General features: G+C 42.4%; 2 protein-coding genes across 4 annotated transcripts in view; one reads left to right on the top strand and one right to left on the bottom strand.

Moving 5' to 3' along the window:
* The window catches only part of PPP3CB (protein phosphatase 3 catalytic subunit beta), a 133071-nt gene that overhangs the window by 87885 nt on the left and 18389 nt on the right, over positions 1 to 26797 (top strand). The gene's annotated exons all lie outside the window — the stretch shown is intronic.
* ANXA7 (annexin A7) overlaps positions 3144 to 26797 on the bottom strand; it is a 57714-nt gene continuing 34060 nt past the window's right edge. For both annotated transcript variants that reach the window (XM_054033799.1, XM_054033800.1), the window contains 8 exons: positions 20300 to 20402; positions 19899 to 19993; positions 15235 to 15348; positions 14556 to 14726; positions 11714 to 11884; positions 11465 to 11540; positions 7813 to 7925; positions 3144 to 5851 (listed from right to left, as the gene is read on the bottom strand). In XM_054033799.1, coding sequence (XP_053889774.1) covers positions 5729 to 5851; positions 7813 to 7925; positions 11465 to 11540; positions 11714 to 11884; positions 14556 to 14726; positions 15235 to 15348; positions 19899 to 19993; positions 20300 to 20402 — 966 coding nt within the window. In that variant the 3' untranslated portion in view covers positions 3144 to 5728. The remainder of the gene's footprint in view (positions 5852 to 7812; positions 7926 to 11464; positions 11541 to 11713; positions 11885 to 14555; positions 14727 to 15234; positions 15349 to 19898; positions 19994 to 20299; positions 20403 to 26797) is intronic.

Genomic DNA, 26797 nt, shown 5'->3' with positions numbered 1-26797 from the left:
CCAGTGTGGGATAGATACACCCTGTCACAAGTACCTTCCGAATTACAATGCTTCCTGGATACTTAAATTTATAACTTAAACTTTTCTCCCATCAGAAACAAAGAATTAAAACCTAACTATTAATGTTCTATAAATCTCACACATGCACTCCACCAGGAATCCTTAACAATCAAACCCAATAATCAAGAATCAGTTAACAAGACATTCCACTGAGTTTATTCTAGAGATTTGGAGTTTCATGTTAACGAGCCTATTCCTTTACTAGTGTTGTGTCCTGACTTCCGATGGTTATCGCAGAGAAACTCTCTCTCACTGGACATGAGATGAGTTCTGAAGATCTTGCTCAGTTTTAGAAAAGTTACCAATTTGTTTTGAAGGTTGTAACTATGAACAGAAAATCAATAAGACCTCTGTTGCTTAGTGCCTTAAATATTATATTTCGTTAGCCTACGACCAGGTAAAATGGCTAGGGCCAAAATTGTTAAATGCTGTTCTGTAAGAAGCATAGCAATGCCCTAAATTTGCTGAGCCGTCTGGTCACTGATTCATCAAACATTACTAGTTGGATTTGTCCTAGTTGCTGATAGTTGTTGGTTATTAATAATCTCTAGCTCTTATATGGTCCCTTTCATCAGTAGATCTCAAAGCTGTTTACAAAGATGCTAAGTATCCCTGTTTCACAGACAGGAAAGTGACTTGCCCAAGGTCACCCAGCAGGCCTGTGGCAGAGCCAGTAATTGAACCCAGGTTTCCATGCCCAGTCTAGTGCTCCATCCAGTAGCCCTCACCACTGTAATGTAAGCTCTCATCTCCTTTAGCTTACTGCTTGCAGTATCCACTGGTTGTCTGTTCCATTCCTGTGCTTGGAGCAGGGAGCAGGGATGGCTGTCGCTTTTATGTTCCCTGTACTTGGCTGTATAGGGACCTACCTGGACCTCAGTATAAGTTAGAGCAGTCTCAGGGCTGTTCATAATCTAGTTACGGGCCTGGGAAATGAACAATAGCTGTAGTCTAGTACGTTCTAGCCACATGTCCAATCCTTCTCCTACACTGGTGCTGGGGGGCTGGTGCAGAGTCCTCGTGCCATTTTTACACTGACTCTGGATGGGTTGTATTCTCAGAGGCTATAGCTGTCCATTATGAGTACTGTAAGGGGGCTTTAGTGTAACTGAGAATAAGGCCCAAAATGTTTAGCATGTGTTATGGTAATTGGCCATTGTCTACCACTTTATGGCAGACTTCCAAGCAGTTGTTTTTTCAGATCTGTGAAAAGACTTGCTGTTATCTAGTGATCTGAACTGGAAACTGAATGCTCATTTATGCTATACTGCAAATTCTACTGGTGTGAGTATGTAACCCCATCATCCAAAATTACTGTTTACTCATTTATATTATTTTCATTAACAAAAGTCCATTTCAAGGCTTCTCTGTAAAAGTCGCTGTTGCCTTGTAAGTATATTGATCCACGAAACTGTCTCACTTAACCAGATCTCTAGTGGAATGTCTCCAGCCAGGTGTGGCTATTTTTCTTTTAATTGGAGCTCTCTCAGCGCTCCTGCCGCAACTGGCCCCGCATGCGGCATTGGAACCGGCTAAGGCTTGCTGTGAAGGCAAGCCTGCCAGAAAGGCCTTGCATAAGTCAAGAGAGTGCCGCCAATCTCCAGAATCAAGGCAGAGCCCTAGAGCGCCACGTCCTTGGTCTCCACATTGGCCCAGGTCTCTGGCTCGCCAATATGCACCGCGCTTCCAGTCTCCGCCTTCGCACTGGAGCTCGCCCTTCACGGTCATGACAGGAAAAAGACGATTGCTCCACAGTCAGCAACGGTCGTCATCGCACCGTCAGTCACTGTTGCCGAGACCTCAGGGATGCTCCCCAACACGGTGCCACTCTCCATGCTTCCAGCACTGGTCGGACCGTTCCTGGCACCGTTCACCTGCGGAGATGGTTAGCTGCCAGACCCAGGGTTCGATGGCCCCGCCCTGGTCACCGGAGGACGAGGACTTCTCCGGCTTGGAGAAGCAGTTCAGTCTCTTGCCTAGACAGCAGTTCAATTGGGCTCTGGAGAGTGCATCTGCTGCACCGATGCCGACCTGGTAGCAAGGCTAGTGGCTGATACAATGGCCTTATTGGAACACCTGGAGCATACCTATTATGCAGGTGCCCCATCCCACCAGCCTTCTCTCGCTGCGTCGGACAAACCCAGAACAAAACCAATGGCACTAGGATTGGTGCAATCACAAGCCTGCAAGGGTGCTGGGCACTGTTGGCCTCCACTGAATTCAGAAGGAGTTGAATGTTTTATGCGTTGTACAGGAGCAGCTTATTCATCAGCAACAGGTGGCTGTAACTGACTCACCTTAAACTAGGGGTATGTCTACAAAGAAACCTAGGTCAACATACTGCGGTGATGTGCATCCTCACCAGGAACACTTTCACCCACCTAAGAGAGGCAGTGTGGGGAGCTTGAGAGCCTGGTCTCTCTGCCAGGAGTGAGGGGGAAGCTGGCCTGGGCTTCTCATGCCTGCTCCCCAAGCCATGAAATTTTCAAGGCTGCCCAGCTCCTGGCAAGCAGGAGGCCCCTCAGGCTTCTCGCCCCCTGGACTTCTTGCCCCAGCTCCAGGGGGGCGGAGAGGTGAAGCTTGCTTGTCAATTGCATGGCAGGAAACATGAAATTGACAAGACAGCGGATATAAGGAACACAGTGTCTGCCTTGTCCCCAATTACACTGCCATAAGCCTTACGTCTCTCGTGGTGGTATAGTAGGGGACTTATATTGGTGGGAGGATGGCTGTAGTGTCGACCAACTCTAGGTTTCTCAAAAAGTCTCACAGGCGAACCCTTTTCCACTAGTTGGTGTGTGCACACTTTTAAGGGGAACTGTCAAGTTAAATCACTTAACATTTTTCCATGTTACTAAGAACTTCAGATTTTCTTCCTACCATTTATGCTAATGATTCTACTTTGAGCATTCCATGGGTCTGGCCATGCAAAAGGAAGTATAGTTCGCCTTTTAGTACACAGCTTTGAGTTTAAACATTCCCTTGCAGTGTTTTACATTTGTTTAAGGCTTTTTAAAATAGCCTGTCCAGTCATTTACCACATAAATATGCATTCATCTGAGTAAATTAGATTTGGGAAGATCTCATCAGTAAGTCCCTTTATTTTTCCATTTGGCACCATAAAATTAGGTTACAGAGTGCTCTTGTCATTCCAGGCCAAACACTATCATGACTCATTCAGGCAGGCCAGCAATATTAGCCCATTTCTGATAACTTCCACTCTACAATATTTGCTGTGCACACACTTAAACCATTAATACTTGGACTCAATCAGGTCATATTTTTTTACCATTATCATGGAAACTGGTTCTGTAACAGAAATAACCTGAAGTAGCCCACCTCTCCGAGGAAGGAACAATCAGTTTCACACATACAGAATGGGAAGAGACTGTCTAGGAAGGAGTACGGCAGAAAGGGATCTAGGGGTTATAGTTGACCACAAGCTAAATATGAGTCAACAGTGTGATGCTGTTGCAAAAAAAGCAAATGTGATTCTGGGATGCATTAACAGGTGTGCTGTGAGCAAGACACGAGAAATCATTCTTCCGCTCTACTCTGCGCTGGTTAGGCCTCAACTGGAGTATTGTGTCCAATTCCGGGCACCGCATTTCAAGAAAGATGTGGAGAAATTGGAGAGGGTCCAGAGAAGAGCAACAAGAATGATTAAAGGTCTTGAGAACATGACCTATGAAGGAAGGCTGAAAGAATTGGGTTTGTTTAGTTTGGAAAAGAGAAGACTTGAGAGGTGACATGATAGCAGTTTTCAGGTATCTAAAAGGGTGTCATAAGGAGGAGGGAGAAAACTTGTTCACTTTAGCCTCTAAGGATAGAACAAGAAGTAATGGGCTTAAACTGCAGCAAGGGAGGTTTAGGTTGGACATTAGGAAAAAGTTCCTAACTGTCAGGGTGGTTAAACACTGGAATAAACTGCCTAGGGAGGTTGTGGAATCTCCATCTCTGGAGATATTTAACAGTAGGTTAGATAAATGTCGATCAGGAATGGTCTAGACAGTATTTGGTCCTCCCATGAGGGCAGGGGACTGGACTCTATGACCTCTGGAGGTCCCTTCCAGTCCTAGAATCTATGAATCTAGCCTAGCCTTGTTTTAATTTGTATAGACTTCTTTTGGTTTTAGGAGGGGTTATGATGCACTGTGTTTTGTCACCCTAAAATGTAACAGAACGCCACTAGCCATCACCTTCAGCCCCCAACTAAAACCTCTCCAGCGCATCATTAAGAATCTACAACCTATCTTGAAGGACGATCCCTCCCTCTCACAGATCTTGGGGGACAGGCCAGTTCTCACTTACAGACAGCCCCCAACCTGAAGCAAATATTCACCAGCAACCACACAACAAAAACACTAACCCAGGAACCTATCCTTGCAACAAAGCCTGTTACCAACTCTGTCCACATGTCTATTCGGGGATACCATCATAGGACCTAATCACATCAGCCACACTATCAGAGGCTCGTTCACCTGCACATCTACCAATGTGATATATGCCATCATGTGCCAGCAATGCCCCTCTTCCATGTACATTGGCCAAACCAGACAGTCTCTACGCAAAAGAATAAATGGACACAAATCAGACATCAAGAATTATAACATTCAAAAACCAGTTGGAGAACTCTTCAATCTCCCTGGTCACACAATTACAGACCTCAAAGTTGCAATACTCCAACAAAAAATCTTCAAAAACACTCCAACGAGAAACTGCAGAATTGGAATTAATTTGCAAACTGGACACCATTAAATTAGGTTTTACTTTGTGTAATGACTCATCCACTCCCAGTCTTTATTCAAGCCTATTTCCCCATGCTAATTTTTCCCCCTACTGTTACTCACACCTTCTTGTCAACTGTTGGAAATGGGCCATCCTGATTATCACTACAAAAGTTTTTTTTCTCCTGCTGATAATAACCCACCTTAACTGCTTACTCTCATTATAGTTAGTATGGCATCACGCATTTTTTCATGCCCTCTGTGTATATATATCTTCCTACTGTATTTTCCACTGCATGCATCCGATGAAGTGGGTTTTAGCCCATGAAAGCTTATGCTCAAATAAATTCGTTAGTCTCTAAGGTGCCACAAGTACTCCTGTTCTTTTTGCTGATACAGACCAACACGGCTACCACTCTGAAACTTAAAATGTCAAGGTGGTGTTGAGATCAGCTCTTTTGAATAATTGGCTAAGCAATTTAGTACTAAAGATTCTGTTGAGACAAGTGTCCCAGGACTGTTTTAATGAAAGGGTTTAATCCCTACAGACCTTTCAAGAAGTGCCATTGAAGTCAGTGGAACTACTCAGATGAGCAAGGGCTGCAGAATCTTTGCTGAGAAATGACTTGTACTATAATGGCTTTTTGAAGGAAGTAATTTAATTTGGCATCTCAGTTGTATTTTCTGTGGGTCAAAAGTGACACTGACACTTCAGGAAAATGACAGTAGATACATCTTATTTTTAGATAGTAAAGTATAAATGTGCTCTAAATTAAGGCAACTATATGTGCAAAATAAAAACTCTTAAATCATTCATAATTAAGAAGGCATATTTGGTTATGCAATATTGAAAATCATTCTTTGTTACATGCAAGCCTAGTTATTTGTCTCCCTAATAAGCTCGTTACATGTCCTTCACTTTGTTAAAATGTAAATCTTTTCTATTGACCAACGATTGCCAGCAGCAACTTCCTGTAGTCACCACTTGTGTCACTTGATATCATTGTAGCCAAAGTCTTCTGGTACATCTGCGTGAACAGCTGCTTGATCTGTACAAGATCAATCTGTGTCAAAAGAAAAAGATAAGCATAAAACACTCAACAATCAATCTGTGTCCAGTATGGGATAATTCAGTAGTAGGGTAAGAGTCCACTTGCAGTGAACCCAGGCAAAACATCCATTCATTTCCTGTACCCCATAGCAGCCCAGACAATGCAAGCAAAAAGGAAAGAGATGCTCTCTATGCATGACCCCCTCTCAGGATCTGTCAAAGCTGCACCTAGCCTCCTGACCCTCCCAGAGGTTCTGAGGTTAGATGATACTTTGGAGTCTTGCCATTGCCAATACTTCTGTAAATGGATGAAGAAGGCTGCTTCGGCCTCTGAGAGCAAACAGACTGAAAGGCCCTCTCTTCAGATTCTCCAGTCCACTTCAACAGGAAAAGCACACCAGGGTCCCTTCCCACTGCTTCTAGATCGGTAAGTCACTTTGAAAAAGCAAGAAGCAGCAGAGTCTTACTGTGAAATACTCCTACTTTTCCTCTCTAATTACATATCAATGGATGAGACATGCAGGGTTAACCCACCACATCTCAACAGCCAGCCTGGGGTTCCTGATGGGGAGAATCCTCTCCAAAAGACAAAAATAACAGGAATCAAAAAGCATCTCATCTCACATGAGTGCCAGCTCCACCCACACAAGTAGGGAAGCCTCTGCTTCAGAACGTAAAATTCAGAAACAGTGAGATAAGCTCCTTAACTACAGTCCATATTTGAAACCATGAGGAGGAAGGAGGCAGCCACCAACAAAAGAAAATGAGCAAGCTCAATCATTTCCTCCAACCAAACTTCGAAGAACTTACATAGAAGTGATAAATTGATGATAAATGGAAAAGTACTGGAATTCTGCACCAGTGCGCAATGCAGAATTTTGCAGAAGTGAACATTGTGTGCACAGAATTTCCTTTTCCCCACAGAAATAGGCTGCAGTGCTGCTGGCCGCCAGTAGGGGTCGCTGAACCTGGCAGAGCCCAGCTTGCAAATAGAAGACAAGGCAAGGGAGAGGGAACTCCAGCAGCTGCAGTTCCCAGCATGCCCTGAAGTAAGGAGGCAGCGGAGCGTAGGAATCTCCCTGCAAGCCCAGATCCCAGCATCAGGCTGTTTCTCCCTCTGGATCCCTGGGCTCTGTGGTATGGGGGGGGAGGAGGCTTGGGTGGGCACAGTGGCTGGCTCTAGGGAGAGGGGTTGTGGGTGTCTGGCCTCCTGGCTGGGCTGTGTGGGTGGGGCAAAGAAACAGGAACTGGGTTGTCATAGGGGTTTCTTTAATTTTCTACTCCTAGGGGAATTTTTGTATTGTATTGTCTGTATTGTTACTGTCAGACAGGTATTTTGAAATAAATTACCAAAATAATTGAAACTGGCATGATTATGTAGTGTTGTTTTGACAAAATTTATAGAATTTTAATATACTATGTTCAGAATTTTTAATATTTTGGCACAGAATGCCCCCCAGGAGAAGTTTGGAAAAGGCTCAGCCCTGCAGTTCTATAGGATCCTAGAACTCAAATATTCTCTCTTCCCTGGATGGAGCAACAATTCCCTGACAAAGGATATGGTAATTGCTAGCTGGAGTGGTTCCTTCCCAAATATTCAGACCATTCTTTCGTCTCCTTTCACTGTTAATGAAGACTAATTGAAGAAAACAGCTCCCTGGCTGCTAATTTTATAGCAAACGGACCCATGGATTCCAGGAGGTTAACGGCACCTAGCCTGGGTGAATATCTTGTGAACAGGCTGAAATCTACTTTCATAGACTGCTTTGTGAATATTTGCAAGTGAATTTGTTCAGCTGATTCTCAGAGTAAGAACTATATTTGCATAGACTAATTCTGACAGCTCCATATAGGTGACAAGGAGAGCAAAACTGGTTAGGGTACATTGATTTTTCACTACGTGTGGTGTACATCCAAAATTTTTAAACTCCTGCTTCCGACTCATTTTTTGGAAAGGAAGAGGAAGATTCTTACCTCACTGCGAGTGACTATAATTCTGACAAGTGTAGAATCATCTGTGCCAGCTCCTTTCATGGAATGGTGAAGTCTCTCAGCAAAAAAGGCCGGACGATTTAGAGCACATTGAACTACAAGACAGTGTATTTACTGGGTTATTTCAAATAATACATACTGCAGCAGTCACTATTCACCTGGTTGTATTTGGCAGAATTAAATAGTTGATCTAGGAGATGGTATACATGGTATTTTGAAACAGTTCCACTTATTGCTTTGTGATTCTTCCTCATGCCAGACCCATGCTGGTCACAGTTCAGCGATTTTTTTTGTGCTGGCTAAATTCTATTCTATGCATCTCATCACATTTCTTTGAGGTTTGGAAATGTGACTATTTTGTTACTGAATCTTTCAGTTTAGGCCTTATTGTCACTGGTAAAATAATTTCATAGCCACAAGAAGTGTTTAAGCTTCACTAAGCGTGGATACCTTTTTACACAGCTACGAACACAGGTTAGTAGCCCCACCATTGCTAGTTGGCCACATCATTGTATAACTCATTTCAGCCATGAAGACAGCACTTTTGACAAGTAGAGAAGTCTTAATTCAATAACAAAAATCATGTAAGGGGACACTTCATTTTAAAAAACAAATCTTTCCAGTGTGTGATTGGTACTGGGATTCAAAGATTTTTACCTCTAGCTTCTTAGCTAGAATTCCAACAGCATAAGTACCAATTGAAAATTATCACCATCCACTGGCTGTGAAACTTGTCTCTGTTCAGTTCCTGTTGGATAGGTTTCCACATCACATTATAAGAATGCTAATTAATAGGTCACAATCAATTTCAAGAAAAAAAGTTCTCTCAACAAGCATTGATCTTTTTACAGTGCTTCAAATGGGGCAGAGCTTAGAAGGGCTCTGCATAGCAATCTTGTGGCAGCAACATCAAGGATGGTTGAAGAATGTATCAACCCCCTATGTAGGGTAGTGTCCTAAGAGTAAGAATGGATTCTACAATATACTGTTAAGAGGTAGAGAGTCAGGACATAAACTGTTTTTATTATTAAGCTCTCGTAGTTATGGGTTTTCTAAACTTCAGGAATCCCTTAATTATAAATTATGCTAATTTATAACTCTTTCAAATCGACCACGATTAGGGCCCTACCAAATTCACAGCCAAGAAAAATATGTCACAGACCATGAAATCTGGCTGTTGAAGAGGAGGGGCAGGGCTGGGGGCACCCCACGCAGGGACTCCTACCGTGGGCCGGGCTCCCATTGCTAGTCCCGGCCCAGGCTGGGGAGGGGAGGGGAGGGACGGGACATGACATCCTCTTTTTCCTCTGCAGGGGCTACGCCCAGAGCCGGGTCAGACCCACCTCTTGGAACCTCCCCCGGCTGCAGAAAGCTCTGTGGCTGCTGGCTGGGACAACTAAGCCAGGTGGGAGGCTGCTGGGAAAACCCAGATGTATAAACCCACCCCCTCTACCCTGTGACCCTCACTTCTGTACTGCTCCTGGCAGTGGCGCTGGCTTTAGAGTTGGTGCCTGGTCAGCAGCCACTGCTCTCCAGCTGCCCAGCTCTGAAGGCAGTGCCCCTGCCAGCAGCAGCACAGAAGTAAGGGTGGCAATCCCACGACACTCCTACAATACCCATGTGACCCCACACACACACAACCCCTTTGGGGTCAGGACCCCCATAGTTAACTTTGAAATTGACTAATTTTAAAATCCTATTACTGTGAAATTCACCAAAATGGACCCTGAATTTGGCAGGGCCCTAATCCTGGTCCATTAGCTTTCTGAACAGTGAGAATAAGAAATTAATCAGATGACAGGAAACCTTTAAAAAAACTTTTGCTCCAATTTTCTATAGAACTTGTGATGCTTAAATTAAGATTTTTATTGTAGCTCAAGTAGCTTCTAAATGAAAAATATAGGTATTCCAGCCAGACTTGTATAGTATGTCAGAAGGGACCTCTAGTGAGTCATCTGGGTCAGAGGGACCCACCTTCCTGTCTTTCCTTAGTGTTTCTGAAAACAAATTTATCCATAAATGCTCTATTTAAAAGTAAAAACAACAAGGAGTCCTTGTGGCACCTTAGAGACTAACAAATTTATTTGGGCATAAGCTTTTGTGGGCTAGAGCCCACTTCATCAGATGCATGAAGTATATTTTTCACTTCATGCATCTGATGAAGTGGGTTCTAGCCCATGAAAGCTTATGCCCAAATAAATTTGTTAGTCTCTAAGGTGCCACAAGGACTCCTCGTTGTTTTTGCTGATACAGACTAACGCAGCTACCACTCTGAAACCCATTTAAAAGTGACACCTGCTCTTGAAAACTCTTTACTCTTCTGTTAAGAAAAAATGTTTAGAGTAGATCTGAACATTGTACTTAATGTTAATTTGTATCACAATGCTCAGTAAACCTGTTCGATGAAGATACAAAGTTAATTCAGAATGAGGGGAACTGAAAAGAGTTAAATATGCCTTAATTGGATTTAGTTTGGAGAAAGCCAGCTTGTTTCAAATTGAGCTCACTGTACTTGAATTATAATCAAAATAAAAGTTCAACTTTTAGTCAGGGCTTAGAATACTTCTATTTTGGCAAGTTCTGGGGGTAATAATATAGAAAGCAAATAGGTCAAGTAGTTTCAAAACACTTATGACAATTCATAGATTGCTGAGTTGGATAGTCTCTTATCTAGCTTTTAGGGCTGTCAAACGATTAAAAAAATAATCGTGAGAATAAAAAAATAGTCATGATTAATTGCAGTTTTAATCACACTGTTAAATAATAGAATACCAATTTAAATGTATTATGAATATTTTTAATGTTTTTCTACATTTTCAAATATATTGATTTCAATTGCAACACAGAATACTAAGTGCACACTGCTCACTTTATTTTGTTTACAAATAACTGCACTGTAAAAAAACAATAGTATTTTTCAGTTCACCTCATACAAGTACACCTCTACCCGGATATAACGTGGTAAAACAGTGCTCCAGGGGGGCAGGGCTGCGCACTCCGGTGGAGCAAAGCAAGTTTGATATAACGCGGTTTCACCTATAACATGGTAAGAATTTTTGGCTCCCGAGGACAGCGTTATATCGAGGTAGAGGTGTACTGTAGTGCATTCTCTTTACTATGAAAGTTTTTTATATAACTCCATTCAAAAACAAAACAATGTAAAACTTTAGAGCCTAGAAGTCAAAGCATGAAGGGGCATACAAATGTTTAGCATATCTGGAATGTAAATACCTTGCAACGCTGGCTACAACAGTGCTATGTGAATGCCTGTTCTCACTTTCAGGTGACATTGTAAATAAAAAGCAGGCAGCATTATCTCCCATAAATATAAACAAACTTGTTTGCCTTAGCAGTTGGCTGAACAAGAAGTAATATAAAGTGAGCACTGTACAGTTCATATTCTGTATTGTAATTGAAATCAATATATTTGAAAATGTAGAAAAACATCCAAAAATATTTATAATACATTTAAACTGGTATTCTATTATTGTGTGATTAATCGTGACTTTTTAAATCTAGTTAATTTGTTTTGCATTAATTGCATGTATTAACTGTGATTAATTGACAGCCCTACTAGCTTTACCTCTCCAATTAGTCATAAATACCCTCTTTAAAAAAAAGAAAAGTCTCTTACCGATAGTCTTCAAGCCATCTTCAACATTTCCAGAAAACTCCCGGCCAATGCTGCTTAACAGATCACGATTGGCAATCTGCACATAAAAGTTAAAGGGATTAGGAGGGTTTGTTTTTTTAAACATGTGGGAATGGAGCCAAATTCAGTCCTGGCATATGCAGACCAAACTCATTTGAAGTTAATGGTGTTTCACCTGTTTTTACCCCAGGGCTGAACTTAGTTCATAATCTTTAATAGAAAAATTTCTACCTTAGAATATGTTTCAACTGTAGCTTTTAGCTGGGGGAAACTTCTAGTTGCCAGAATCATGTTAAAGCAAGACTCGTCAGTTCCAAGTTTCCCTTCACCAGCTTGGTAGAGGCGCTGAGCATCTTCCTGAGCTTTTTGGTAGTTCACTGATTGATTCTCATCCCGATTGCCCTGCAAGTGAAGACATTAGCTGCTCAATCAGTAATACAACGTTTTCTGCTCCTTAACATATCTTACAGCCTTGCCAAACAGTTGTCATCTTCAAACTGGAAAATTAAATAGTAAACTAGAATTGGTAAAGGACTCTTATGATAGCTGTTTCCCAATAAACCTCACTTGTTTTTGGAGGCAGGATTGGATTGTGCACCAGTTATATGAGGGGACTAGGAGTCAGAACTCCAAGCCTATCACCCAGCTCTGCCACTGACACGCTGTGTGACCCCTGAATCTTTTTTGTACTCCTTTGTAAAATGAGAATAATTTTTACCTTTATTCACCTTTGCTGCTGAGGTGAGAGCCTTAATTATTTGTAAAGTTCTTTGAGATCCTCAGGTGAAAAGTCCTATAGAAGTACCAAGTATTATGCATATTGTGATGCATGGAAAGTGCTACAAATCTCTGTCCACTCAGATAGTGAGCTCATGACTGTTCTACAATAATTCTTTGAAAAGGAGCAAGTATGACATATTGGAATTCTGAATTCAAGAGTACTTCAGGCTCTTCAGTTATTAGAAATGGAAAACAAGATATACTCACTGTATCCTGAAAGGAAGTAGGTATTAAATGCCTTCTAGTTGCCTCTTATGGACAGACATACATAGTCTGTTGTCAGTTTCCTGCTTCATCAACTTAATACCTGTGCTTTTAAGTAGCAGTTTGAAAACATGCCTTTCCATTTATAGTGATTTCTTGTAAGCTGAACATAGAAAGATGGCCTGAAACTCTTACTCCGCAGAGCACAACTTAAAAACCTTAAATCATCTGGGTCAACAGCTCTGTAAGATGAAATTATCTCATGTTTTTAGCCCCTGTGGCTTCTTGATACTTAACTTAAGCAGAAAACAAGGGCTAAGTTTTTACTCAATTTTTCTGTTTCTAGCTCTACTGGTTGCAAAGAACCTTCCAAAAGTGAACTAATGCACTGTTTTACTGTTTTAATGCAGCCTGAAACAATAGCAATAAAAGGCACGATCTGATCCCATTCTTCAAAGTATGGTGTTGACTCTGTAGCATAATGACTGTCTGAGAAAAGATCTGAGGGTAGATTTTCTACAGAAGATGCTTACTTTAGCACCAACAGGACACACATTAATATCTAATTTTAGACAGTGTGGTGATGGTACCAGGGAAAGGTAATTTCTGAAGATGCTCTTTCCAAACTACTTTTTTATGCCTTAAATGAACTAACATCTATATAAGTTATATAATGTGCAGATGACCACTAGCTATCGTAATGTGTTGGATATATCAAAATACTAAGAGTCCGGTGCCACAGGAGACTCTGTTGCTTTTTACAGATCCAGACTAACACGGCTACCCCTCTGATACTTGTCATCAAAATAATAAAAAGTCATCGGTGCAAGCTTCTCTGGAATTTGCCTTTTTGACTTTACAGAGGCAGGCAATAAAAATCCCCAGAAAATATTTGTGGTAATTAATGCCACAGCTCTCAAGGGTTGATACACTCGAGAGAACATCAAAGTAGAAATGTCATGGAAGTTTAAATAACTGTAAAATGGCTAGGCTCAAAAAGAAAGGCATTTACAGTCAGAAGAGGTGGGGAAGGATATCAGAGTATCTAAGACTTTATGGAACTACAAATGAAACAAGGGAAACATCACTTTCATCAACCAAATGGGGGAATGCATTCCCCACATTTTCAATTCCCACAAAATGCAGCTCTGCTCAGAGTACAAGCTACTACAGAACATGGCTCCTGGTTTACAGCCAATTAGGGGATCAGATGCATGCCAGATTTTATAACTTGTAGTGCTTCACCATGTTTAAAATCTATTTTTATAGGATATTGAGGCTAACAACACTGAAAAACTGCACGGTATAACAGTCCCATACATACATGACATACTACAGGCAGGCTCCATGATCCAGCTGAGTTCAAGGGTAGCTGCACTATCTGCATAGAACAGTTTGATCTGAGAAAGGAAAGACGAGCGGGGAACTAAAAGAGGGGAAGTGAGTTTTGAGCTGAATGTCCTGCTTAGCATACTCCCATGGATTCTCTCAAGTTTTCTATATATTAAGACATCTATTCTGTTAGGAGACAGGTTTCTGGGACTCAGGTTTCAGCACTTGATTCCCACTATGTGTTAAACCATGGTTTGGTCTTACAGTGTAAGAGGGACTGCACCCTCCTGGAACCACGTTCTTGAATGATGGTAAAAGTCCCTGGGCTCCAGCATAGTTCTAGAGCACTATTACACCATGATGTGTTCCCATCTAAATGCGTTTTTGGGGGTGGCTACAGTGCTGTAACTGGGTCACTCAACTCAATAGGGATTCCTGGGTAGACAGGACGAGACCGTATGTTGTCATTCTGCTATAAAGACATAGACCAGTGCCACATAACGTCTTACAGAAGCTGGCTCTGATTAGGCATACACATTTTGATGATCTCTCAATCATACTCTTCTTCAAGCTATAAAAACAGGTGACTTTTTTTAAAAACTGTGTTCGTTTACTGTAAGCATCTGATACGGAGCTATAACTCCACTCACCAGTCTGTTCTGTAATAAATGCATGAAATGTATGCAGCAAGGGGTCCTTACACCTTTGGTTTACCAACAAACTCACCATTGTCAAAAAAAAATGCCCTATGGCTCACCTGGCACATAGATACAAGTAATCGTTCAAAGTGTCCTGAGGTATCTGCTCTGATATCCTGTTCAATGTCTCTTCCAAATTCTGTTTTGTAAGTCCTGACTATGTCTCGAATTTCCTGGTTCGTCCTTGTACAAAGAATCTCAATCAACACTCTCTCCTGAGTGCCAGCTCCCTATAGGCAGAGAAAGAGAAAGTATTGCTGTAACAAAGCACACTTACCCTTCTTCTTTACAATTTTCTGTGACACTATAAAACCAACTGTTACAATCAGTCATTTATTACATTTTGAAACTCTTATCTAAATTGTAAGAGCAGCATCTGTTCCTCCTTTCTGAAAATTCTAAATCCTCTCTGATCTCATTACTCAAAATGTAAGGTATGGGGTTGGATTTGTTTTATTTTGTTTTTTAGACAACTGGTGAGTTAGGAACGTTGAGAAACTACTAACAGGGCATGAACAATGAGCCGAGGCATAGCCAGTTAGAGAAAAGGAAAAATTTTAGAAAGGAAATAAAGATACTTAAACATAAAAATGTAGGGCTGCAAGGGACCTTGAGACGTAATCTAGTCCCATCCCCCTGTGCTGAGGCAGGACCAAGTAAACCTATACCACCCTGACAATTGTTTGTCTAATCTGTTCTTAAAACCCTCCAGTGATGGGATTCCACATCCTCCCTTACCTTCATTGCATGACGTAAACTCCAGGCATCATAATAGGTAGGTGGCATGAACAAGGCTAATATCAGTTCTTCCATGTTTCCACTTAGTTCAGACTTCAGATCTTTAATTAAATCCTGCCCAGTTACAAAAATAAGTATGAGGTTGGAATACAAATACGTAGTACATGAACAGTGTGCTAATTAGGAAGGGGCTGAAGAGGCAGAATCCAGATCTTCAGATTTGCTAGAGGTTATAGGCTGGGGTTAGGGTTCAGATGATCACTCTAGGCATTAATACTGTTTATTAGACTGCTATAAACTACTGAGCAGTCTATGCAAGATTTCAGACCAAAAAGGCAGAAGTCTCACGAGATTAGTTGATTTTTCAAGATTTCCATTATTTTAGCTAATGAAAAGGTTGTGGCATCCGCTGTTTCTGAGAACCAGAAAATAGGCCCATTTGAATTTTGGATCCAGAATTCAAACATAAGCCCTCCTCCCACAAAATTCAAAAGGGGTTTGGATTAGAGGTTCAGCTTTTGGCCAAACTCTAACTGTATATTTTGATTATATACTAAAAATAAGCGACTCGAGGTATATCATGTCCACCACTTTCCCCATATCCACAGAGCCAATTATCTCATCATAGAAGGCAATCAGGTTGGTCAGGCATGACTTGCTCTTGGTGAATTCATATTGACTGTTCTGATCACCTTCCTTTCCTCCAAGTACTTCAAAATGGATTCCTTGAGGACCTGCTCCATGATTTTTCCCGGACTGAGGTGAGGCTGACCGGTCTGTAGTTCCCCGGATTCTCCTTCTTCCCTTTTTAAAGATGGGCACTATATTTGCCTTTTTCCAATCGTCCGGGACCTCCCCTGTTTGCCACGAGTTTTCAAAGACAATGGCCAACTGTTCGGCAGTCACATCAGCCAACTCCCAGAGCACCCTCGGATGCATTGCATCCGGTCCCATGGACTTGTGCATGTCCAGCTTTTCTAAATAGTCCTTAACCTGTTCTTTCACCACTGAGGGCTGCTCACCTACTCCCCATATTGTGCTGCCCAGTGCAGCAGTCTTGGAGCTGACCTTGTCTGTGAAGATTAAGGCAAAAAAAGCATTGAGTACTTCAGCTTTTTCCACGTCATCTGTCACTAGGTTGCCTCCCCCAATCAGTAAGGGTCCCACACTTTCCCTGACCACCTTCTTGTTGCTAACATACCTGTAGAAACCCTTCTTGTTACCCTTCACATCCCTTGCTAGCTGCAACTCCAATTGCGCTTTGGCCTTCCTGATTACAACCCTGCATGTTCAAGCAATATTTTTATACTCCTCCCCAGTCAGGGGACTGGACTCGATGACCTCTCGAGGTCCCTTCCAGTCCTAGAATCTATGAATCTATGAATCTGTCCAAGTTTCCACATCTTGTAAAACAAAAAAGCTTCCTTCTGTAGCTATTCAGGTTCCATCTACAGCACCCATCCTTAGCTATTCACTTAATGACTGGTAAGTTATTGAAATATACATGGTCATCTATCTGCCTTCCGTATATATCTGAACCAGTGCTGCTTTTCCATTTTGAGAAGACAGACAATAAGCTAGGTAGGTCATTCTGTAGAATCCCTGTCACTGCTGAACCAGTGCTGTCTCCTTGCATCTGAAGGTGAAGGCTGTGTTGAAGACTGCATAGTCCATCCCACTAATTGAGAGAGACAGACAAGCACATCACACTGATACTCTACCCTAGCTCCCCAATATCAGAACTGCTTCAAGGTCTTGGTGCTATTCTTTAACTATGAGACCTACAAATGGGGTGTAGAGGTAGATGGGGAATTGGTTTGCGCTCTTTTGGACTTCTTTTTGGTGTATAAAGAAATCTTGAAGTCATGTGTCTGAACATCATTTTTGTTTTGACTCCATGCTTGCCTTATCTTTAGAAATGTCATGTCTGACCATCCCTGATTCTGATTGTGTCTCCAGGGAGGGTTATAAAAGCTCTCAATCCTTAACTGAAGGGTGTTTTACCTTTAACAAAGATACTTTCTTCTATTTCTAACAGAGCACAAAGTTTTAAACATACTGAATACAACTACTTTCCCCTCCTGAATTAATTAGTATCAGAGGGGTAGCCATGTTAGTCTGTATCCACAAAAAGAATGAGGATACCGGTGGCACCTTAAAGACTAACAGATGCATCTGAATAAGTGGGTTTTTTACCCACGAAAGCTTATGCCCAAATAAATCTGTTAGTCTTTAAGGTGCCACCGGACTCCTCGTTGAATTAATTAGGTTTCACTCATTGACAGCTGTGGGGTCATAATTGTTCTAATTCTCCAACTGCCCACAGAATCTTTTAGGAAAAACAGGGTAGATAAAATCTTAATCTCAACCATAAGACATGTAGAAAACACATATTTGATTTTAAGGAAAAACACATTTGGGCCTTCTTTATATATCAAAAGACAAAAAAGGGCACAGACCCAATTTTCTTTTCATGGGCATGTCATTTTTTAAAGTTTTCTATGCACAGAGGCCTAGAAACTAGAAGAGGCCTAGACTACTCTGCTGCAACACCTGCCTTCAAATTGTGATCAACAGGGATGCTGTTGCTGACAAAGCATGATACCTAGCAGTCATGTGACAGACCCATACCTAGGGAACTCCCCACCACCAGACTTGAGGGCAATTAACAAAAATGAAGACAAATCTCCTTCCTTTCTCTCAGAGTGGCATAGCAACATGAACCAGGAGAGCTAATCTTTTCAAAGTCCTCTCCATACTGCTAGCTTCTCCCCCACTCTGTTTAGAGTCTCAATTCTGGGAGGCAGGGGGGGGGCAAGTTTCTCACTTGGTGTAGCTACAGGACCTAGGCACAACAGGGTTTCAGTCTTGGTTGTGGCTTCTAGGCACTGCCAGAGCACAGAAGTTATTTAAAAGGAACATTTTTATAGATCTAACATGGATATTCTTGCCCTATTTTTAAATTACAAATATTTCAAGCAATAATATTTCTAGCTAGATTTTCCTGAGAGACATTGGCATGAAGGTAATATTTTAGCAGTTACAATATTTGCCCATTTTTAGGATCTAAACTCTTTTCAAAATTTCCAGGGTGGTTTCTTTTTCCCCGCCATCCCCCAAAGCTTTTGTTCTCATCTTTCCCCTGAGACACTATCACTAAAATAATATTATGGAGTTAAGTGTCATGAGATGCAGCACGGTAGCTAAGTGAGTTCTCAGCAGACTCCTGAAGAATTCCTCATTTCAAGCCCCACACTTCCACGGTAGCTAAGTGAGTTCTCAGCAGACTCCTGTTGAATTCCTCATTTCAAGCCCCACACTTCCTTTTTTGGGTGCAAAAATCACAGAAAGTGGCAAGAATGTCTAAACTTTTTTGATCACCAGAAAGGGCCAACTCCACCAAAGCAGATATGGAAACTTTGCACCCTGTTTCTTGGAACTGAAAGAAGATGGGTCATGACGAACAAATTAGCTGCCAGGAGTGTGCAAAATGGAGAGAACAGAGTTTACTATATAGATAATGCATATTTACCACTTGTTCAGTGACAAGGTGCACTACCACAACTGTATCAGACTGGTCTTATAATCAGGACACAGTGCAAAGGTTAGTCACAAACTAAATGTTTTATTATTTTATTTCCTGTCCTCAGAGCTCAAATTTTCTTTTAAAATATGTTATCTAAATCTAACCATAGTTCTCTAATGAGGCTTACTCAGTGCTGCTTAGAGTGTAGACTATGTTTGTTTCAACTTTAATATGAGTAAACCAAGTGAAGTAATTCATATGTACTCATATTAAAGTTGAAATGAACATAGTCTAACACTTGTTTGAGTGTAACAGTTTTACGGAGTTTGCTTATACGCCTTTACCCCGATATAACGCGACCCGATAAAACACGAATTCGGATATAATGCAGTAAAGCAGCGCTCCGGGGGGGCAGGGCTGCGCACTCCGGTGGATCAAAGCAAGTTTGATATAACGCGGTTTCACCTATAACGCAGTAAGATTTTTTGGCTCCCGAGGACAGTGTTATATCGGGGTAGAGGTGTACCATAAATTACAGTGTATAACTCAGATCCTGTTCCACCTATAGTAGGTTATCCTCCATGGTCAATTCCTGAAGTTTGTATTTCTGGCAAAACTCTATGTACTTCAATAGCAGTTTTGCCTGAGTAAGGACTTTAGGGTTTAGACCCCAGTCTCTCTAACTGCATGTAAATAGTTTGTCTTTCATTGAACACTTTACATTGATTCTTGTTGAATTTTGTATCCTTGGTTTCAGAGTGTCTTTCCAATTAATCAAGATCCCATCCCATATGTTAATATTACCTGCCAAAGTATTTCTGATGTCTTCCACCTAGGTATAGTTTGAATTTCATTATGTTCTGCCCTTCAAATAATTAATAAAAATAAAGGAAACTTAATGTTTGGTCATGGAAAAACACTGCTTGAAGAAATCCCGCCAATTGTCAGGGCTGTACTGAAGTTCCCGGAGCTACTGGTAAAACAAGGAATGTAGCTAAGTGTACACAGAAATTTTAAAAACAAAAATCAGGTGCACTCTACCTGGGACTAAAATACCATTACAGACAACCAAGTTTGCTAGTGTTACTGTATCACTTGCAATTTGTTTATTGGTTAGAAGAGTAACCAATGAACATACCTTGCCATACATAGTCTTGAAAGCTGCCTTGATTTTTTGCCTTTGATCGCTGGAGCGATTGGACACAACATTAATGATAGCTTGCTCATCCGTTCCTAGGAAATAAAAAGGCAATTTTTTACAAGAAATATAAACATACTCCTCCAAAACTGTTCATTTTACAATTTTAGAGTTTTAACAAATACAGTGCATATTTTTATACATACATATATTAAAATAAAAAATGTTGGCCAATATATATGCTTAAAGGGTACAGTTTTCAAAAGCACCAGCTGAGAATTAGGAGTCTGAAAACTTTTTACCCAAGATCTATGCAATCAGAAGAAAAGAAAAATGTCTTTAACTTTTTGGCTAATAAACATAAACTCTGTAGTAATCACTAAATAAAGATCTTGTCTTACCAAATCCCTTCATAGCCTTGCGCAGTATTTCTGCATCCCTCCCAGCATCAAAGTTGGGCGCAGCTCGAATTGTGCCCTGGGTACTTTGAGTCATTGCTGCAGGCTAAGAATGAACGAGTTATGCATTACCAGCCAATTTACACAATGCAAAGTACTAATTTAATGTAGTGTTAAACTTTACAGTTAATATTTCAGAGAGAGATGAAAGGAACTTGTAAGTTTTACCACACACTTCTTGGGAGAGGAAAAACCTCTTACCAGAGTTAGGAAGGCATTTTAGCGCAATGAACAGTTTTGATCCACTAATGCCAAATTAATACTGTTTTGCGCAGTTGCGTTGCTGAGGATATATTCTGGACGCAAACTCAGTGACCCTTTAGGACAGAACTGTTCTTTCCAATACATGTTGCTGATCTCTAGGGAGCATTCTGGATGTAGCATTTTCACTGAAATCAGTGGGCTTTCCAAACAGACCACATGCAGAATACTGAAGAAAGCTGCTGTGAGGGTTAAAGAAGACTCTCCTTTTTGCATAGAGAGAGTTTCCAAAAGCAAGCCACCGGAGGGCAGATACTTTCACAAGTACAGCGCCTAAGTAGCTGGCCTGTGTACTGGGGATTCTGCAGGGGCTTGATAGAAAGGAATCCTCCTCTCAGAGCCAGGGGCGGCTCTAGGCACCAGCAAAGCAAGCACGTGCTTGGGGCAGCCCATTTGCAGGGGCGGCAGGGATCCAGCATGGAAGCTGAGAACCAACAGGGGACCCTGGGAGCTGTAGTTCCTTGGTTAGCTCCCTGCCTATAGAGCCAGCCCTGGAGCAGGGAAAGAACTACATTTCCCAGCATTCCCTTGGCCACTACCACCAGGAAAGAGGGGGAGTGAGTGAGGAAGCTGAGACCTCATGCTGCAGCCTGCTTTGACTGGAGAGCTGCACTGTGAAGGTAGGGATACCATATTTTAACATTTAAAAAATAGGACACTCCACGGGGAGGGAGGGTAGCCCCCCGGCACCATCCACCCCCTCCGACTACCCCCCACAGAAACCCCAACCCATCCAACCCCCCCCCCCGGCTCCCTGTCCCCTGATCACCCCCTCCCTGGACCCCTGCCCCAACTGCCCCCCAGGACTCCACCCCCTATCTAAGCCCCACTGATCCTTGTCCCCTGATTGCCCCCCTCCTGGGACCCCACCCCCTATCTAAGCCTCCCTTCTCCTTGTCCCCAGCTGCCCCTCCTGAGACCCCCGCAACTTCTCCCCTAGGACCCCACCCCCTACCTGTCCCCTGACTAACCCCTGGGACTCCCATGCCTATCCAACTTCTGCCTGTCCCCTGACAAACCCCCAAACCCTGACCCATCTAACCCCCCCTTCTCCCTGCCTCCCCGAACCTCCGCCCTATCCAACACCCCTGCTCCCTGTCCCTTGACTGCCCCCCCAGAATCCCCTACCCCTTCTCCAACCCCCCAGCCCCCTTACCGTGCCACTCAGACCATGCTGCATACATGCTACTGTGCTCCTCTGCGGAGCCACAGCCCCCCTCCACTCCCCCTGCACCTGCCTTCCAGATTTGAACACCTCAAAATTAAGGAGTGCTCAAGCTCAGTTTGGGCGGCTGTTACTTCATTTCTCCCAAATCAAATATACTGATCCACTGTAACTTGCTATAGAAAAAGTAGGATAAAATTGAGCAAGAAATGCTTCCCAGTGGTTATTAGGACTGGAATTGCTATTTTCAACAGCCATTGCCTTTTTTGTTTGTTTGTTTGTTTGTTTAAAAGGAAGTCAGTGATATTGCATTGGCAAATTTAGAAAGAAAGAGTGGAACAAAAGAATAATAAAGGCACTTCAACTTTTCCTCATTTATGTAGGACAGTCTTATAATATGCATCCAGATATCTTCCAATCACACAAGCTGAAAATTGTTCCACTTTACTGCAGTTCTGTAACCATATGGGAACCAATCCTGTCTGTGTTCTGTGCACACCTAAAATTCCTGCTGAATGATCTGCCCTGGGAGCGAGTTACCAGTGACCCAGGGCTGCGGCCGAAGGAGGGTGCAGGTGGTGGTGGTGGGGAAGCCCAGGGCTAGGGCGGCAGGAGGTGTGTGTGTGGGGGCAATGGTGGGGGGGAGGGTAGGGGGTGCGGGTGGGGGGTTGAGAGCCCAGGGCTGGGGTGGCAGGGGGTGTGGCGAGGAGCCCAGGGCTGGGACCGAGGGCAGCCAAAAATTTTTTTGCTTGGGGCGGCAAAAAACCTAGAGCCGGCCCTGCCACTACCCCTGTTCCAGTCCTTCCCTGGCCCACTCCAATCTGTCCCAAAGCACACTGGTAGTCCAAACAGAGCTGTGCTCCATGCTGTGCAGTCCCCGCACATGCTGCCCCTGCACAAGATCTAAGGTGCCACAAGTACTCCTGTTCTTTTTGAGGATACAGACTAACACGGCTGTTACTCTGAAACAAACAGATACTGTTTTATAGTAGGGCACTGTTCCATGTAACCGAAACAGATGCCCATGTATATTTTCAGGTAGCATGCATGCAGGGCTATATATGCTGAGGTCATTCCGTTATAACAGCTAAGGTACATTGGCAGTAACACCATAGAAACCCTTGCAGTTTCCTTAGTACTGCATGTAAAATGTAAAGAGCAAACCAATCCTATAGGTGGACTTGGGTTCTTTACTAGCATGGATCACTAGGTGTCTTGATCGTTACCTGGCACCATTTATCATAAATAGCCTCTATTTCAAAGAATACAAAGTTAGTGTATTGTATAGTCAGTATTTTTGAAAGGAGTTGGACATTTTATCAGGAAGCTTCACACTTTTACAGTAAATTGTAATCATAGAATATCAGGGTTGGAAGGGACCTCAGGAGGTCATCTAGTCCTACCCCCTTCTCAAAGCAGGACCAATCTCCAACTAAATCATCCCAGCCAGGGTTTTGTCCAGCCTGACCTTAAAAACCTCTAAGGAAGGAGATTCCACCACCTCCCTAGGTAACCTATTCCAGTGCCCACCACCCTCCTAGTGAAAAAGTTTTTCCTAATATCCAACCTAAACCTCCCCCACTGCAACTTGAGACCATTACTCCTTGTTCTGTCATCTGGTACCACTGAGAACAGTCTAGATCCATCCTCTTTGGAACCCCCTTTCAGGTAGTTGAAAGCAGCTATCAAATCCCACCTCATTCTTCTCTTCTGCAGACTAAACAATCCCAGTTCCCTCAGCCTCTCCTCATAAGGCATTTGCTCCAGCCCCCTAATCATTTTTGTTGCCCTCTGCTGGACTCTTTGCAATTCTTCCACATCCTTCTCGTAATGTGGGACCCAAAACTGGACAAAGTATTCCAGATGAGGCCTCACCAATGTCGAATAGAGGGGAATGATCACATCTCTTGATCTGCTGGCAATGTCCCTACTTATACAGCCCAAAATGCCGTTAGCCTTCTTGGCAACAAGGGCACACTGTTGACTCATATCCAGCTTCTCGTCCACTGTAACCCCTAGGTCCTTTTCTGCAGAACTGCTGCCTAACCATTCGGTCCCTAGTCTGTAGCAGTGCATGGGATTCTTCTGTCCTAAGTGCAGGACTCTGCACTTGTCCTTGTTGGACCTCATCAGATTTCTTTTGACCCAATCCTCTAATTTGTCTAGGTCCCTCTGTATCCTATCCCTACCCTCCAGCGTATCTACCACTCCTCCCAGTTTAGCGTCATCTGCAAACTTGCTGAGGGAGCAGTCCACGCCATCCTCCAGATCATTAATAAAGGTATTCAACAAAACCAGCCCCAGGACTGACCCTTGGGGCACTCCGCTTGATACCGACTGCCAACATGGAGCCATTGATCACTACCCGTTGAGCCCAACGATCTAGCCAGGTTTCTATCCACCTTATAGTCCGCTCATCCAGCCCATACTTCTTTAACTTGCCGGCAAGAATACTGTGGGAGACTGTATTAAAAGCTTAAAGTCAAGGAATAACACATCCACTACATTCCCCATATCCACAGAGCCAGTTATCTCGTCATAGAAGGCAATTAGGTTAGTCAGGCATGACTTGCCCTTGGTGAATCCATGCTGACTGTTCCTGATCATTTTCCTCTCCTCTAAGTGCTTCAGAATTGATTCCTTGGGGACCTGCTCCATGATTTTTCCAGGGACTGAGGTGAGGCTGACTGGCCTGTAGTTCCCCGGTTCCTCTTTCTTCCCTTTTTTAAAGCTGGGCACTACATTAGCCTTTTTTCAGTCATCCGGGACCTCCCCCGATCACCATGAGTTTTCAGAGATAATGGCTAATGGCTGTGCAATCACATCCGCCAACTCCTTTAGCACCTCAGATGCATGTGCTCGTCCAGCTTTTCTAAATAGTCCTGAACCACTTCTTTCTCCACAGAGGTAGTGGAGTAGTCTGCAAGAAGCCATGATCTTCCTTTGATGAGGGCAAATACCTTGTGCATTCCCCAGCCATGTGAGCATAGTGGTGCAAAGATGCAGTGGAATTGGTGCAATCATTTGTATATTGAGGAGATATATTTACACATACAGAGAGCATGAAAAGGTGGGAGTTGTCTTACCAACTCAGAGAGGCCAATTAAGTAAGAGAAAAAAACTTTTGAAGTGATAATCAAGATAGCCCAGTACAGACAGTTTGATAAGAAGCGTGAGAATATTTACATGGGGACATAGATTCAATGTTTGTAATGGCTCAATAACAGACGCCAATGAAAAACTTAGGCTTGAATAGAGACTGGGAATGGCTGAGCCATTACAAACATTGAATCTATCTCCCCATGTAAATATTCTCACACTTCTTATCAAACTGTCTGTACTGGGCTATCTTGATTATCACTTCAGAAGTTTTATTCTCTTACTTAATTGGCCTCTCAGAGTTGGTAAGACAACTCCCACCTTTTCATGCTCTCTGTATGTGTATATATATATATCCTCAATATATGTTCCATTCTATGCATCCAAAGAAGTGGGCTGTAGCCCATGAAAGCTAATGCTCAAATAAATTTGTTAGTCTCTAAGGTGCCACAGTATCTATTTGTGGGATTTACTAAGCAATGTGTTTATATGGCACTTGTAATAAAAACAATCCAAAGGAAACCAGCTTAATTGTTACTGTCTCTGGTGCACAACTACCATACACAGGTCTCTTAAATAAGCAGGCAGTTTTTAATGTATACAGTAGTCAACTGAGTATCCTTAGAAACTTATGTAATCAAGCAGCTAAAACAAAATGGGTGAACTTCACTTGCTGGCAAAGGCCCTCTTTGCCCCCATATGGGGGTTTGAGTGTGGAAAAACAGACGTGACATGACTGCATAGTGAAGGGGGGAAGAGAGATGGAGTCTCCATATCCTATGCATGCCAAGAGAGAACACTCCACACCTGCTTTGATTTTGGTGATAAGGACAGTGTCCACTGGATCTATACTTACATGGATCCAGGGACTGGGAATCTCTGCATAGGGTGCAGTGATCCTTCCTCTAGGCTATAGGCCTGAATATTGGCCCCAAGAGAGCAGAGCTACAGCCCTGCAGCTAGCCTCTGGCTTGGGGCGAGTAACTTTCACACCCCTACCCCCAGACTTTATGCAAGATAATGTCTTTACAAAGGAATCAAGAATTGCATTATCTGTACTTGCTTTGACATACTTCTGGCCTTAATCTTTCTTAATCTTTTTAAATCTGCAGTTAGAATAGTATGTTGCCTATGGTGACCAGATGACAAGAACAAAATATCGGGACACATGGGGGGGGGCCTGCAGCCGAAGGAAATAAAAAAAAAAAGAGTGCAAACTATCGGGACAAATGGCATCCCGACCATACATCAGTCGGGATGTGGGACAAACAACTAAATATCGGGACGTCTGGTCACCCTAATGTTGCCAGTTTGCATGTATAAGGAACGTCATCTAAACAAACATCTATGGCCTTAAAAATAAAGTCAGAGAGCCTATAACCCCCAAACTATAAACACATATATAAAATGATCGACACATCTGGCTGAGTCTAATATTAAAGTGTGGGTGCATCCAAAGTAAACCATCATTTTGCAGCATCTTAAAAAAGTTTCCAAACTAAAAGTAAGTGTTGTATGGTAAGTGAAAAATCAAAGGGAAATTATTGTGAAGCAATACCTTTAGTGGCATAACTATATTCCACTGTCCTCCCTATTCTAGTCTGGGTGTATTTTCAATTAGTGTGTTTCATGTTATTTTCCATACTCCCTTGAGGCACAGATTAATGAAGAAATATTTTATGTATTATTCTCATGGTACTAAAAAGTATGTTTTGAGACACCATGCTGCTTACATCATTTACTTTGCATTATGCTCCAATCCACCTTTTAACAAAATGATGATCCAGATGTTTCAGTACAAAAATGTGCGGACTTGGAAATAAATACTTATTGTGTCAAAAGGCAGCAACCAGTTTTATGGTGGGTTTTTTCATGCACACAAGTTCAATTAATCAGATTTTTAAAGAATGTTTTTC

The sequence above is a fragment of the Malaclemys terrapin genome, chromosome 7 (assembly GCF_027887155.1).
Source record: "Malaclemys terrapin pileata isolate rMalTer1 chromosome 7, rMalTer1.hap1, whole genome shotgun sequence".
Classification (NCBI taxonomy): Eukaryota; Metazoa; Chordata; order Testudines; family Emydidae; genus Malaclemys; species Malaclemys terrapin.
Note: the sequence above shows the minus strand (reverse complement) of the source record. Positions and strands in the feature narration are given on the sequence as shown.